The sequence below is a fragment of the Pomacea canaliculata genome, linkage group LG9 (assembly GCF_003073045.1).
Source record: "Pomacea canaliculata isolate SZHN2017 linkage group LG9, ASM307304v1, whole genome shotgun sequence".
NCBI classification, from domain to species: Eukaryota; Metazoa; Mollusca; class Gastropoda; order Architaenioglossa; family Ampullariidae; genus Pomacea; species Pomacea canaliculata.
This window is the reverse complement of record NC_037598.1, coordinates 20,409,234-20,424,363: the sequence shown is the minus strand read 5'-3', so window position 1 is coordinate 20,424,363 and position 15,130 is coordinate 20,409,234. Positions and strand designations below refer to the sequence as shown.

The following is a 15,130-nucleotide window of genomic DNA, read 5'->3' as shown; positions in this document are numbered from 1 at the left end:
GTTATTTATGACAACCAGGCACACAGTTTCTTTCTCAAGTTGTAGACTATGTTATGTGCAAGAATTTCGTCGGTCAGAATCATCGCGTGTCATGTGACATTTAGTCAGGAATCTGCAACAATAATCCCGTTGAGAACCATTGTGGACACGTTGCTGGCAGCAACGCCTGTTGTCTGTAATCTGCACGAGTGTTTACTGGAGATCGCGACTTGTTCTTAGACATGAACAGAAAAAGAATTCTTCATAAAGAAAATAGCGTGAATGGTTCTGTGTGTGTGTGTGTGTGTGTGTTATATCGATCTATATATGTATCGAATTTTACGCGTATCGATTTATATATGTACGTGTATAGGTACATATTGATTTATACACATGTATATACATGTATAATTTTATGTTAGAAGATATTTGTGTCCATGTTTGTTTATTTTATCGTATCTTGCAGTGCATGCATACTTATACTTGATGTGTCAATATCGATGTGTCAATGTCAATGTGTCAATGTCGATGTGTCAATATCGTAACTTACTGTATACCTATCTCACTACAGCACAGGGCCAGTCACTTTCCCCATACCCTCAATGCTTACATTGTCAACATGCATGAATGAAGCAACTGCAAAGACGAACTCGCCTGATCTGTTCAACCGTCTTTTCCAAAAGGTCAGAAGGGTGACGACAAGAATTCCGTCTTGTGTCGCCTTGAAGGTATAAAGACCCCACATTCAGGACCCCTAAATATATTCCCCACCCCACTCTCTCTCTCACCTGAATATGCGCAGCACTGGTACCCGTATAAAAGCCGACGAGTTCGCCATTACTTGTGGCAAGAGGGTACAGGCGCCTTCTTTATCTGATATCATGTTGTCGCTTTTAAAGGATTAGTGTCTTTCTTTGGATTTTCATCTGCCCCAGCCATGACCAGTCTGTTGTAAGCCGCATTTTCTAATGGTAAGTAATAATGTTTCATGAAAACAACAAGCTTATCTTTTCATGATTTGCATAGTTTATATCATGTGTGGTACTCATTTCTCATATCTACCCACTTTCTTTTCGTTTTCTTATCTCCTATTCTTTGTCTTTCTTTCTTTCCTGCTCTCACATAGATTTACTTTTTCTTTAGAAAATTAGGCCATAAAATTTTACGACATAAACATCAGAGGAGAAAACTGCGGCCTATTGACATTACCTACTTTCATTTTCATGTCGCGGTACACACGTCCATCACACCCTCCCTCACCACACGCACACACACGCATGCGCACATGCATGTTTCTATTAACCTTTAAGGAGCTGTTCAAATGTAACAAACAATGTGCACTAAAAGATGTTTGTAAGTAACATAATATTCGGCTTCATATGAACAATAATAATATATATTTATAACCATATAGCTCAGGCGTCGCTTTACTGTAAAAACACGAGAGAACACTTCTGTACCTGGCTTCGGCAAACACTGGGAACTTTAGCACTCACTGACCTCCTACTATGAAGGCAGGCCCTAGACGATAAAATATTTATTTTTATTTTATCATTGATATGCCCCACATTTACACTTTCCCTTTGAAATATAAGATATATCTTCAGCAAGATTATTCAATGTGTTGTAAATACGACTTGTGTTTTTTGCTTTTTATTTATTTATTTATTTATTTTTTTTTTTGCTTCAGGTACACATTATGCAATTTAATGTATTTGAATATTCGATTTCTTTCGTGGGTTGTAAAATCTCGCTACCGAGGGAACTCGGTACAAACAGTCCCAGACTGTCACTGCGATATTTAATTTGCAAGAGTGATAACATGATAACGTTTTTTCCTTTGAAGTTTTATGAAATGGCGGACATTGACTGGATGTCTTTCATTCTCTTTGTTCCTTTGAAGTAATTTTTATCTACTATTAGTGTAGGTAATCATCATGTCACTTGCCACCTATAAATCATTTAGCGTTGGTTAGCAGACAAATGTTTGCAGTTTCTTTCGAGACAGGTTAGTGGGTTGTGAGGAGAATGCATTAAAATAAAATTCTAATCTTTTTATCTTAAGTCGTAGCCTTATGTTACTCAGATGTTCTTGCTGCTAAAATAACTCTCCTGTAATGCCCTGGTAACAGTCTCCTGGCAGTGTAACGCAAGTAATGTCGTTTCCAAAGAGGGGGCCGTCCGGTAATGTCCGCTTTGTGGAAGGACCAGTAACTCTGCCCCGACTGACTCACGTGTACCTGCCGGAGTTACATCGCCAGTTGACCGAACGCTCACCTGTGGGGCCTGTGGGTCGAGCCCTGCAGAGATTTGTGGACTTGGGGCCTGGGGAGGCAGAGGACCCGCTAGCTGTTGCCACTGCCAGAGCCCAGCTACATGACATTCTTAAGAAGGTAAATTTGAGGAACTTCATCTTTCATTTCATCTTATTTATTTGTTTACCGTTAACCTCAAAGGAGACTGAGTGGAAACCAACAGCAACAAGAAACGGAAAAGTAAGAAATCTTTGTTAATAATTTTTATGACATTGTTAGGTAATGAAGGAGATTCAAGTATAGTGTTAATAGTAAAGCAGCATATCAAAACCAGTAAATAAGAATAAACATTTTTATTATGCTTGAGCTCGAGAAAGAAAGCAAAAGAAAAGATGGAGACGGAGAAAAAAAATATTGTACATAGTTTGATCTTTCTTGTTCTGCTAACGATTCATTTCTACCTTTCGTAGTATTTGTGTTTCCTGTGGTAAGATCGAGCTTTCTTTGCGGCGAAACCGTGTGGGGTTGGACGTGCTTCCGCCGGTGCACGTGCAGTGTTTCACGCACTGGCAGGTGAGGCCCACCACGACTGTTACCTGTCTGATGCCATGCAACGTTCAGCAGGCGGCGCTGGTGCCGGTATGTGATGTCGTCTACTATCTAAATGTTTCTGTCTACACCTATACAACATGGAAACGTGTCTATGTACTATAAACCTTCACTACTCACACAACATAGAAGTGCATCTTCAAGTGCTTAATAGACGTCACACTGTTTACCTCCATGAAAAATATTTAAGAAACGTCACTCGGTGCACCTTAGTGTAAATGTTTACAAAACGTCAAACGGTGAACCTTAATCAAACATGTTTACGAACATTTACGAAGCCTAACACTGTTCATCTAAAAAAAACTGCTTACGAAACATGTCACAATCCTCCTTAGTGTGAAAGGTTCATGAGACATCAGAGAGTATACCAACGGTAAGTACCCTTGACTGAGGAGCAGAAAACCTTCTGGAGATCTCTGCTATACCCTCATGATATCTCGAGGGTAGGGTCCTGCCATTTATATCCAGATAAAGTTACAACAAAAGTACTTTTCTTCAATTAAATACTAGGAGGCGAAATGTCCCCTAGACTTTATATACTATTTTATACCAAGTTAAGAAAAGGTTGCCTCAAATTAAAGCCCCCATACCAGGAATCGACTTATTCAAGACGAGTCTGAAGTATTCGAGTACCGTCCTGTGGAACAGTCTTCTTTCAAACCTCCAACAAACAGACTATACAGTGTATACCTATTCAAAGCAGGACTTCTAAAAACATTTATTTTTAAACCTTTGGCTGCTTGCATAGACCTACCATTCCACGTCAACACGCGCTACTAGCAATAAAAAATGTTTATTAACCATATGTTACTTATTAAGTAGTCAAAAATCCCTATCAAACTAGACAACCTCAATCTTTGTACATATTCTAATTTTCCCTCTTTACTACCTTTGTTTTGATAGTAAAGTAGCGTTTTATTTTCCTTTCCTTAGATCGAACGCTAGATATAAAACAGCATAACTTTGCCTATTGTGACCCTACTTAGTAAAATAATTTGTCATTTGACTGAAAGGCAACCATCCTCACCCAAGCAGTTGGAGGTAAAAACTTGTCGTACCCTAACCACCTTGAACCCCTTATACTTATTGCCACCCCACCCAACTGCGTCTTGGCTATGGAGGCCTTCACCTTTGAACTTTATGCTATTTTCTACATGTAGACGTTAGCTCAGTCAACGAACGCTGTTCACGCTCCGTTATTTAATGTCCGTCAATTCGTGTAACGTCGGGTAGAAGCTTTATGTAAAGGGACGCCACCCGTTATTTGAGACGTGGTTTATTGCGGGCCCTTTGTTGAAGGGAGATAACAGTTAAGAGAAAAAGGCGAGAGACTGTGGGCAGGACATTTTATGTTTCTCGTGTGTCTGCCGTGTGTTAATAAACAGAAAGGTTCCAAGGTGTCTAGTTACAGTAAGACAAGGTATCGCTTACTGTCGGCGGTGCTCAGCAGTTCAGAAAAGACAGAGAGAGAGAGCTAGAAAGCAGCGAGGAAAAAAAGAGAGAGAGAAAGGAATGATTTTTTTTTACTAGACTTTATGTATGTTTCAATTAGGGAGCGAAAGCAAAAAAAAAAAAAAATAAATAAAAATAAATAAATAAAATAAAAATAATAAAAATAAACAAATAAAAATAATTATGACGGACAGACAAACAGACAGACCAGGACTTTGCTCTGACCTGTTGCACTCAATCGTTCCTCAGACACAAGCTGGCCGTTTTTTAATCAGACTACCAACCAACGCGAGGCGGCTTCATCAAACCCTGCCGAGAGAAGTGCGTACCAGCGATGGTCAGCTGGCGTCACCACGGAAGCTGCACGTCACCTGCGCCAGACTGTGGAAGACTGCGCTGATGAAGCATGGAGTGTCTGATGCCGACATCACGGTCAGCCTCGCACCTGGCGACCTCAGATTCAGCATCAAACTGGCATGTGGGTGGCATGCCGATCTCGTGCCCTGCTTGTGTCTACCTGAGGACGACGGTATCTATTACGTCACCAGGTAAGTATTTTAAGATACAGAAACCCAAACGAAAACAATAGACAACATTATCTGAAATATCAATCAGATTGCAACACAATAAAATTTAAAAAGGTACATATTTTAATGAATACTCAGATAAGGCCATAGATCACGTAAAACTGTGTTTAAAAAGTTAAAACGCATCGTTGTAAAAAAAATGACTTTATGTGCACATATTGTGGGAAATGATGTTAAAAGCGATGAAACGCCGACGAATACTTTTAAAATGGACAAATGAGGTAGCTATTGGGTGTGAAATGTTTTGAGGACGTTAGAGGAAGCAGCTCATTTTTCTTCTTCTGTCTTACTATTATTATTATTGTTTTGCACCAGGGACTACGCTTCTTTTGAGACTCAGGGTCAGGATGATCTGACCTGGAAGCCATGCTTCAGCTCGCGAGAATACCAGCTCCTTTGTTCCATCTGCCGCACGGACGGAAGTCTGCGCATGCGCGCTCTGCACCTCCTCTGCCACGTCTTACCACGTGACTGGCGCCTGCGGCCGCTGACGTGCTACCACCTGCAGACTGCAGTGCTGCACGACGTGGACTTCCACGTGGACTTCTCCCCGCGCTGGCAGCGGCGGACCCTGGAGGGCTGCGTCCACTCCATCCTCGCCACCCTCCTTCACTTCCTGGAGAGACAGAACCTGCCGCACTTTGACCTCCAGCCGGTGAACCTGTGGGCGGCCTTGACCCCCAAGCAACTAGCGGTGGCTCGCAGCGCCCTCGAGCGACTTTTGACCAATGAAAATGCGTTGATCAGCTTGTTGCGGCGAGCTCTGGTGGCTGACGGAGGCGAGAGCTTGGACGTGGGACTGACTTGAGGTCAAAGGTGACGGGCTGCACCTGGGATGATTGCTGAGTAGTGTTTGACTGCCCTTGTGTCAAAATACTGTCCTTATTTCCATGGCAACACTTTGCAGCTCCACCACTCGGTGTAGCTTTCAATGACACGGCCATCCGTTATCGACGACACAAATGGAAAATAAACCCAGATAATCTTCTTTCCTTGTAACATACTTTAGTTTTTATCTTTACCATTCACGTTGATCATAATCAACACAGGTATGCGATAGGTCTACATTAATGACATTGCTTCATGGGTCATCCATGGTTGACGGTGTTTGTCCACTCCTGCTTTATGACTGAACGCTCCTATTGATCAAACTGTTCAGTCAAGATGAAAAACCGGTTTTACAAGTACAGTGCGGATTAGTAAAGCAGCATCAACCAAGACAGGCTAGCGTGTAATAGAGTTTCAAAAATGCTTCTAAGGATATATCCGGATTTATATAAAAATACTACCGCCAAGGAATTTAGCACTCTTCATTGCTTTTGTGTGTTTTCCTTCTTTTTACTATATCTCCTCCCCTGTGTATGTTTTACGCGCGGCAAATCCACACTGTTAATCTTAACCACAGTTTTGACAAAAATAAACAAGAGTAAACGTTGCTATCCTGAAAACCGTTAAAATAATTCTGACCAGGTATGTACAGCTGTCTGCTTTTATTAAATAAAGATTTTAAAAAATGTTGTGAATGCAAATTAATTTTGCATCGCCAATTTAAAATAAGATTCTGTATCACTAATTTTAATTTCCATATATTAAGGAACTGTATAGATTACATCCTTGGAAGTAATTTTCCCCTTCACAAAAAAGGTATTATCTAGAAATTTATCTAGAATCCTCAAACATTTTGTAAAAATTTGTTCTTTTTGTAATTGTCTATGCGCCTAATGCATGTAATTTTTTTTAATGACAGCAAAATTCATGCACCCCCACGAAGTTGCAGCGCATCAGTTTTGTATTTATAAATAACCTATATGGAGTCTCTGTGCTACTTTTGTTTCTTTTAGCAAAAAATATAATCTTGCTTGTGTCCCTGGGTGAGACCGAATGTACACTAAATGTTGTTGCTGGTCACCAGAGATGTGTGGAGTGGGTGTGTAGTGGTTTTCCAAAGCCCGGTGCTGACAAGAAGAAGAACTGCAAGGCCCTGGCGGAAGCCATTGACGACTGCAGGCGGTTCCCGGGTCTGAAGGAGAAGATGGACGAGAGCAAGTGCCCCACCGGCCTCAGCTGGGTGCAGTCGGATCGCGAGGACGACTGTCCGAGAGTGGAGAACTAACTCTACCCACCTGTGGCGACAGGCATTTCCCTACACGCTAACGGGCGGTTAGCCAGACACCAGTGACGTCTGCAACCACTCACTGCAGAGGACCCCGTAACCCCCTCCTCATTCTTTGTCTCACACATGCACACACACCCATGCACTCATACACGCATACGCACATGCACTCACACTCACATGCACATGCACTCACACACACATGCACATACACTCACACACATGCACATACACACATGCACACACACATGCACATACACACATGCACTCACACACACATGCACATGCACTCACACACACATGCACATACACATGCACTCACACACACATGCACACAAACATGCATATACATACATGCGCACTCACACAGACACACATGTGTGAGATACGAGTCAGTAAATTATTCACTTCTATTTTCTTTCTAAATTTATGCCCCTATGCAAAGCCGAAAAGAAAGCAATAAAATGCAGTGTGCAGATTAGCATTCAGTGTTCTTTTTCTTTAAAATTAACCTTTAGATACGCGATGGCTTTATATTGTTATTGTAACGAACGAAGAACTGTTGAATATGATTTGTGTGTCCTCTTTATGTCTCCTTACTGTTCAAGCTAATTTCAACCAACTTAAATAGATATTACTTCGAAATTTCTCTTTGCTGAGTTTAATCAGTCTTAGATGTTGAGACCGGTAAGTTGAAACCGTCTGTCGAGGCGCATCCATTTAGGCTGTGTGTAATATGTCACCGTGACATCACAGTCATGTGGACAAGTCGATCCGTCCTTCATAGTTTTATTGACTGAAAGCAAAAACTAACAAAAAAAAAAAAAACAGACAAAAATAGAAGTACTATGTTTCTATCTGTTTTTCACTCCTAACTGACACCTGAAATAAAAATTCTACCGAGTTATACTGCGGCAATGACCTATGACCTTTATATACCAATCCCTCTCGCAATCTTTCTGTCACACACGCACTAAGACAGAGCGAAGAACTTAGAAAGCACAGGTTGACAGGTCGACCACAAAATTCAAGTTTGAGGACTACGAGGGAAATTGCTACGCGAGAACAAGGTACGCATGACACACTACAGCTACTTCTGAATTTCATCCTCTAACAATGAAAGTGTATCGTTTATTTTCACTTGTATTTCCAACTCTTACAGTTATCTAAGAGCAGGGTCAAATGGCAAAGCACACAAGAAATGGCCGACTAGGGTCGACTTCTTCTTAGTTCTGACCTTGGATATATCGAACAAAAGTCACACACAAAATACAGTTTTTTCTTTCAGTTTCAATACGGAACACTAAAAAAGATTTTTTTTTTCATTTTGTAGTCAAAAAATAGTAAATGAAAAAAAAGTCAGCATCGTCACTATTTGACAAGAATGGACTTGTATGAAAGAACAAGACTGTTTCGCTGACACAGCCATCTTGAACGAAAGCTTGCCATTAGGGGTGACTAGTGATTCCACATCTCATCATGTGAGCATTTTACTGCCCCAAACACACATCACATCACGCGATCAGCTCATCCCATGAGCATCTCATTGGCTGTACCAGTGATGTGAGCAGCTGGCTCCGCCAGACTCATTACAAGAACCAATCAACCCACGTAAACAGCAGATTCACCACAACACACACCAGTAAGCATCACAATTGTAAATCAACCATTTCCCACCAAAAAAATTTTCTTTGATCGCTTCTTTCTTGCATACTTTTCTTTCAATAAATCAAACTGAAAACTCTGACTATTGTGCATATAATTGTTTCGAAAAAGACTGAAGACCTATCTGTTTATTTAAGACAGACTTAAACAACCCAGCAACACTTCTGTCTTTATTTTTACTTTTCTGGTGTTTTATATATTTGTTCACTTTATCTTTTTCTTCTTTTTTATTTCTTTTTTTTGTTTTTTTGTTTGTTTGTTTTGTTTGTTTGTTTGTTTTGTTTGTTTGTTTGTTTGTTTTTTTTGTTTGTTTTTTTTTTCTGTGCAATGAGCATTCTTCTGAATAGATACCTGTGCATTATAAATAGACATCATCATCATCATCATCATCATCATCATCATCTGCTACCAGGGAGTCGAAAGCAACGTCATTTTAGAATGAATTCACGTTGTAGACTAACGGGACACGTACTAAATTCTGTCAGTAGCATGAGCAATGTCAGTGTCAAAATATGTGGCACTGCACTATCTAATGAACAAATATTGTCCGAAGAAAGAAGCGAGGCCATGTACCTACAGTACCCAAGGACATGCGAGTTGTCAACAGCGCTAGAAAAATACTGTCACGGGTACTTGCTCAACTGCTCTGTCGCCTGAAGGCTACACTATCAGGGTTAGAGAAGTGAGCTGTCTTGACCTCGAGTAATTTTATCTAGGTCCTTAGCCACAATATCTTGCCTCACTTGTCCCTAACGGTGACAAAGAAAGATACAGTTACAGCTAACGATCATGTAGCACTTAGACTTAGTTCTTAACCTTGTTTGAGGTACCGAACCCACAAGTTTTATATGCACATTCACCGAACCCTTCTTTAGTGTCATCACGAATTGCGGGTGTGTCTTGACTTCCGTGGCTGAGGCTCCGCCGAACCCCTGAGATCGACTCACCGAACCCCTAGGGTTCGATCGAACCACTGACTTAGACGGTTATTATAACCAAGTCAAGCCCCAGGCGCTTTCTTTAGACAGATTCTCAGTAGATAGTTACCTGCTCCAAAGGCGCGTTCATAAAAATTTCTTCATTTTATTTGATTACCCTAATATGTATGTATATTTGTACATCGCTTTTATGAGCTGCGGACTGCTTTGTTTTATCTACACAACTGGTAGCTTCGGTTTGATGCTGAATCGCATGCACATCGTTGTTCACACCCCCATCCCATCCCTGCTTGTGAGGGCATCCACCTTGGGTTGTAGAGGGGAAAGTGCGCTCTAGAGCTACTTAATACTACTACTGACTGCAGGCTGTGTCTTTGTGTGAGTTTGGGTTGAATACAGCACGAAAGTATTAATTAGACACACATCATTTGTTGCAGGATTCACACAATGAAACGCAGGACAGCGTGTTGGCATCTGTGTTTGTGTGTCATGATGATGTTCTCGGCACCATGCGAAACCAAGCGTGTCATGCTGATGTCACTCCCTATTTCAAGTCATGCCGTCATGCACTTGACGCTCGCGGAAGCATTGAGGGCCAAAGGTCACGAGGTGTGGGTCGTTCTGTCTACCGACGTCGTCAGAAAGGGTTACCTTGACCTGAAGGGAGTGCACATCATCGAGTACACCACCAGCATCTCCATGCAAGACGACATTGCCTTGCCCTTGTTTTTGAAACCATATTTCGAGGGGAGAGAACCAGAAATAGAGAATCACATCCAGTTGATGTGGCAGCTGAACGACGAGATCATGACCAACCAGTCGCTGTTTCAGACAATGAGAGATGCCAAGCCAGATCTCTTCATGTGCGACGATGGTGATCATTCGAGAATCTACCTTATCTTCGCCTACAGGATGGGGATACCTTTTGCCGGCCTGCACTTCGCACAGGACCCCTTCTTCCGCAGAATTCCTTTTTCTCCCGCCGTCGACCCCATCGAGTTCCTTCCCCTCGGCCAGCACATGACCTTCGCGGAGCGTTTGAACAACTTTCTGTCCTATGTATCTCTCTACATGGGGCATCCTCTTTGTCCGGAAAATGCCGTGGAGTTGTATGCACCTGAGATGCCCTATATTCCAATGACTATGTTGGGAGCCAGGGCGGAGGTGTACCTGTCTGAGAATGACCATTTTCTGGACTATCCTCGACCATCTTTACCCAATACTAAAGTCACTGGCGGAATAGCGGCTTCGCCAGCAAAACCTCTGTCTGAGGATCTTCAGGAATTCATGGACAACGCCAAGGACGGTGTCGTCATTGTTTCCTTCGGCTCTCTCGTTCTCGACTTGCCCGAGGGCGCTGTCAGTAAATTGCTGTCGGCTCTGGAGAGCATGCCAATGAAAGTTGTGTTTCGTGCCAACAGGACATCACCAGACCCCGGCAGAATTTTGATCATGCCTTGGATACCACAAAATGATCTCCTGGCTCACCCAAACTCCAAGGTCTTGGTGACCCACTGTGGAGCCAGCAGCCAGGCCCAAGCGTTGTATCACGCAGTGCCAATGCTCAGCATCCCGTTGTTTTACGACCAGTTCTACAACGCCGAAAGAGTTCGACAGAAAGGCTTCGGGCTGACACTGGACCTGCGCACTGCGGATGTGTCGGACATTGTCAGCGCCCTGATGACTTTGTGGAAAAGCTCAGCCTACCGCGACGCCATCGCACGCGCGTCTCGCCTCTTCCACGACCAGATGGGTGTGCCGGCAGAACGAGGCGCATACTGGCTTGATCACGTGATGAAATATGGCGGCGGTTACATGAGGTCTGCGGGCCAAGAGATTCCACTGTATCAGTTCTTATTGCTGGACGTTGTCTTCTTCATCGTCGCTGCGCTTATTGTTTGTTTGTGTTTGATGTCTGCTGCACTGTGGTGTTTCTGGGGAAAGTGCTTTCAACGAAAATCAAAAGCTGACTAAGCACGAAATCTTAAAACAATTTTGAGATTGTGATCAGAGTTCTTGGAAAAGGCAAAGAAACAAAATAAAACGTTGATATAGTTCGTTGACTGGCCATCACCGCGACATCATGCACACCGGACACCCGACCGCCGCGTCACAGCAATGTCATCAGCAGTGACATGTCACGTGATCTTCCTCGTAAACAACAATAAATGGCACAAGCCAAATCTATAAGTAAACAAAACAAAAACGGAAAGCACGAGAGGATGAGCGCATATATCAGAAGAGGAGCAAGATCAAGAGATCAGACCAAGGCTCTTACGGACTTACTCCATCTTGATTAACCAATTAACCTTTAACTATTATTTTAACCAGGGAGAAATAATCTTCGACAGTAGCCTTACAAGCTGACTTATCATGTACCCCGTACACATCAAATCTCGACGTCTTGTAATGTTGTGTTTTCTAGCTGTACACCAGTAAAAAAATAAAGTACCTGACGTTTCTATTCTTGTCTGCACAGCTTTTATTTCTCCCTCAGCCACATACTCTAAAGTTGATGAGGCCTAGACCCACTCACTCCCATATACAGTCGGGTACGTCTGTTTACGCCTCGGGATCATTTTAGTGTGAGGGCTACTTCGCCTACCCGAGCCTCATATGGAGTTAGGTATCCATCTCCGACAGCTGGGTCCACTGGGGAATGTTCGCTGAACCATAAGGGTATCGAACTGGGATCTGTAACTTTACAGCAGACAACGTGAGAAATCTTTAATGTGATTTGTCACAGTTTATTTATTGCCGACTGAGACAAAACAAGGAAAGGCACTAGACATGTATTTTAAGCGCCATCGACAAGAGGGGGGAAAATCAGTGTCCATTAATACAGGCAGTCCTCGGGTTACGACGGTCTCGAGTTACGTCGTTTCGTGGTTACGACGCTTTATATTACGCTCATTCCGACTTACGAGGTCAGTGCATCATAGAAAAGGAAGGCCATCACCATGGAGGTGAAAGTGGATATCCTAAGGCAATCTGAGAAGGGGAAACAGCAACAGAAATTGGCAGGTCATTATGACTTAGTCGCTCGACTGTCGCTACGATTATCAACGATAAAGATCCTTGAACACGTGACAGGATCTGCTCCTATGAAGGCGACAGTGATGACAAAGCGTAGTGTACTAGACAATATTTTACTGTACTTGTTTTTATTGATAATTATGTAGGGTACTGTGTTAGGATAGGTGTTTGGATGGGCTAAGTCAGCGGTTCTCAACCTTTTACATGTGGCGACCCCCCTGACGAACACCGGTACGTCCGCGACCCCCCTTAGCCGGCTAGGTCGGTGGAAGAGCGGGGGGGGGGGGGGGGGAGCCTTAGCTAACCTAGAACGCCGCGTCGAGGAAATCAATGCAATTCAACAACGGAAGAGCAAAGTTCGTATCTGCAAGAAGTATAACTGTTAATGAAATTTTACTAAAGCTAATAAATATTATTTTATTGGACACTCACTTTGATTAATGAGAAGGTTGAGCCTGCTTGCTGTTGCATAAAGAAGCGAACCTGTGTGCGATGTTCGTACCCACTGCTATTCGCAGCTCAGCCTCTGCGTCCACACGATTTCTGTATTGAGACTTCAGTGCTGCCAATGCTGAAAATCCTTGCTCACACATATATGAAGTTGAAAATGGCAGCAGAACTTTCATTGCTTTCTCAGAAAGGAGAGGATAATCACCGTTGATGCTAATCCAGAATGTTGGCACTGGTGTTGTTTGGAAGACCATTTTCAGGGATTGGTCACTCGAAAGGTCGATGAGCTGCTCTTCTTCTTGCGTGGACAACCCGCTTGTGCTAGGATCAGCCAGAAATGGATTACGAATCCAATCGTATTTAGTCACATCAATTTCAGCGAAATAATGCTGAAACCTTTCTTGCAGTCCGTTTAGATGGGCAATAATCACATTCTTCACCTGATCAAGATTCAAGTTGTCAGCCTTGCACTTACACAAGCACGGAAACATATCAAAAATATTTTCTTGGCGTATCTTTTGCGTCCACAACGAAATTTTTCGGACGAAAGCATTCATCTTGTCAGTTGTTTGTAATATGGTGGTGTCCTTCCCTTGCAGAGAAGTATTCACAACGTTCAGCTTCTCAAATATGTCAGATAAATATGCCATTAGCAGCAGCCATCGGTCGTTCTTAAGCAGGTCAGCCTTGTTGAAAGAGTTCTCCTTCAGAAACACCCACAATTCTTCCCGCAATTCAAAGACTCTTGCGAGAGCTTTTCCACGCGACAACCACCTTGATTCGCAGTAATAGAGCAAGGTGTCATAGTCGGCTCCCATGTCTTGACATATAAGAGAAAACATTCGAGATCTGGCAGAACTGTTCTTTACAAAGTTCACCATTTTTATGACATCTGTTAGCACTGTGTTCAACTCAACACTCAAATCTTTGGAAGCTAGAACTCACGGTGGATCATGCAGTGAGTCCAACTACATCTGGAGCAACCTTTTTAATAAGAGATTGCAACCCTTGTTCTTTCCAGCCATTGCAGGGGCGCCATCTGTGCACAAGCCGACGCAGGAACTCCAGGAAATGCCTTGGTCCTTAAGGAAGTCATCGACAATCCAAAAAAATCTTGGGCTGTTGCTCTGCGTTCAATTTTCTTGCAAAATAAAAGTCTTCCAGAAGAGTATTTTCCCACACGTAAACGAATGTAAGCAATCAAATGTGAGTCACCTGCAGTGTCAGTAGCTTCATCTAACTGCAAAGCAAAATTTTGGCTTTTTATACGACTGATCACTGATCAGACACGTCTTCAGATATCTCAGTTATTCTTCGGCGAACTGTGTCATTTGACAAAGGAATGGCTTGCAGTTGCGTAGCAGCATCTTCTCCTATCATGGTCCGTACAATGTCCATTGCTGCAGGCAGTATTAATGACTCTCCGATCGTATGTGCTTTTTTGTTTTGAGCAATGCGATAGGAAACTTGATACGAAGCCATCAAAGCTTTCTTAGGAATTGATGTATGTGAGACAAATGTTTTTTTGGCTCTTTTGTATTCTTGCAATTTTCTTTCAAAAAATTCGAGAGGTTTGCAAGCTAATTCCGCATGCTGAGTTTCCAAATGGCGCCGTAGTTTGTTTGGCTTCATACCTCTGGAGCTAATATTTGCGAGGCAAAACAACACACTGTGGCCGTTCTTTACCATCAACAATAATGTTTGTAAAACCAGTTTTCAAGTATTCATTGTCATACCTTCTTACTTTCGTAGCAGGCCTTTCTGGTTTTTCATCGGCTCCAGCACCCAAAACTTGCACATCGCTCGTTTCTTCACTTTTTCTTTCAAAAAAACCACCGCAATCAGTTCCTTTTCGCAGCACAAATTTATCCATGGCTATCTTCTTCAGGACAAACACGTGTACTTGCATCCAAAATTTTGATTAAAACTGCGGTCTTATCCAGTCGCAGCGCATTGTCTGGTCATGGCTTCTGTCAGGGACCTAGAGTACTAGGACTGAGCACGTGCGAATGAAAGGGTGTGAATGATGGGACGTTTCCTGAATGC

At 42.6% G+C, this 15,130-nt stretch overlaps 2 protein-coding genes across 5 annotated transcripts; both read left to right on the top strand.

Moving 5' to 3' along the window:
• The first annotated feature begins 552 nt into the window (after positions 1 to 552).
• LOC112572387 lies at positions 553 to 6,690 on the top strand. Of its 4 annotated transcripts, none has more exons than XM_025252043.1 (5): positions 553 to 950; positions 2,151 to 2,372; positions 2,727 to 2,873; positions 4,545 to 4,843; positions 5,198 to 6,690. In XM_025252043.1, the coding sequence occupies exons 1-5, from the start codon at positions 948 to 950 to the stop codon at positions 5,688 to 5,690; spliced, it is 1,164 nt and encodes a 387-aa protein (XP_025107828.1). In that variant the 5' UTR covers positions 553 to 947; the 3' UTR covers positions 5,691 to 6,690. The 4 variants fall into 4 exon arrangements, with proteins under 4 accessions (XP_025107828.1, XP_025107826.1, XP_025107827.1 ...); XM_025252041.1 differs by having other exon boundaries at positions 554 to 950; positions 2,112 to 2,372; XM_025252042.1 differs by lacking the exon at positions 553 to 950 and having other exon boundaries at positions 967 to 2,372.
• Positions 6,691 to 7,944: 1,254 nt separating this feature from the next.
• On the top strand, positions 7,945 to 12,047 carry LOC112572386 (UDP-glucuronosyltransferase 2B10-like). The gene is made up of 2 exons (XM_025252040.1): positions 7,945 to 8,065; positions 10,036 to 12,047. The coding sequence occupies exon 2, from the start codon at positions 10,046 to 10,048 to the stop codon at positions 11,570 to 11,572; it is 1,527 nt and encodes a 508-aa protein (XP_025107825.1). The 5' UTR covers positions 7,945 to 8,065; positions 10,036 to 10,045; the 3' UTR covers positions 11,573 to 12,047.
• The last annotated feature ends 3,083 nt before the right edge of the window (positions 12,048 to 15,130 follow it).

Bases quoted from the DNA above. Each gene is read 5' to 3' on its own strand.
- LOC112572387 (XM_025252041.1), top strand. The intron at 2,874-4,544 runs GTATGTGATGTC...ATCGTTCCTCAG, and splicing joins AGCAGGCGGCGCTGGTGCCG to ACACAAGCTGGCCGTTTTTT. The intron at 4,844-5,197 runs GTAAGTATTTTA...GTTTTGCACCAG, and splicing joins GGTATCTATTACGTCACCAG to GGACTACGCTTCTTTTGAGA.
- LOC112572386 (XM_025252040.1), top strand. From the start codon at position 10,046: ATGAAACGCAGGACAGCGTGTTGGCATCTGTGTTTGTGTGTCATGATG.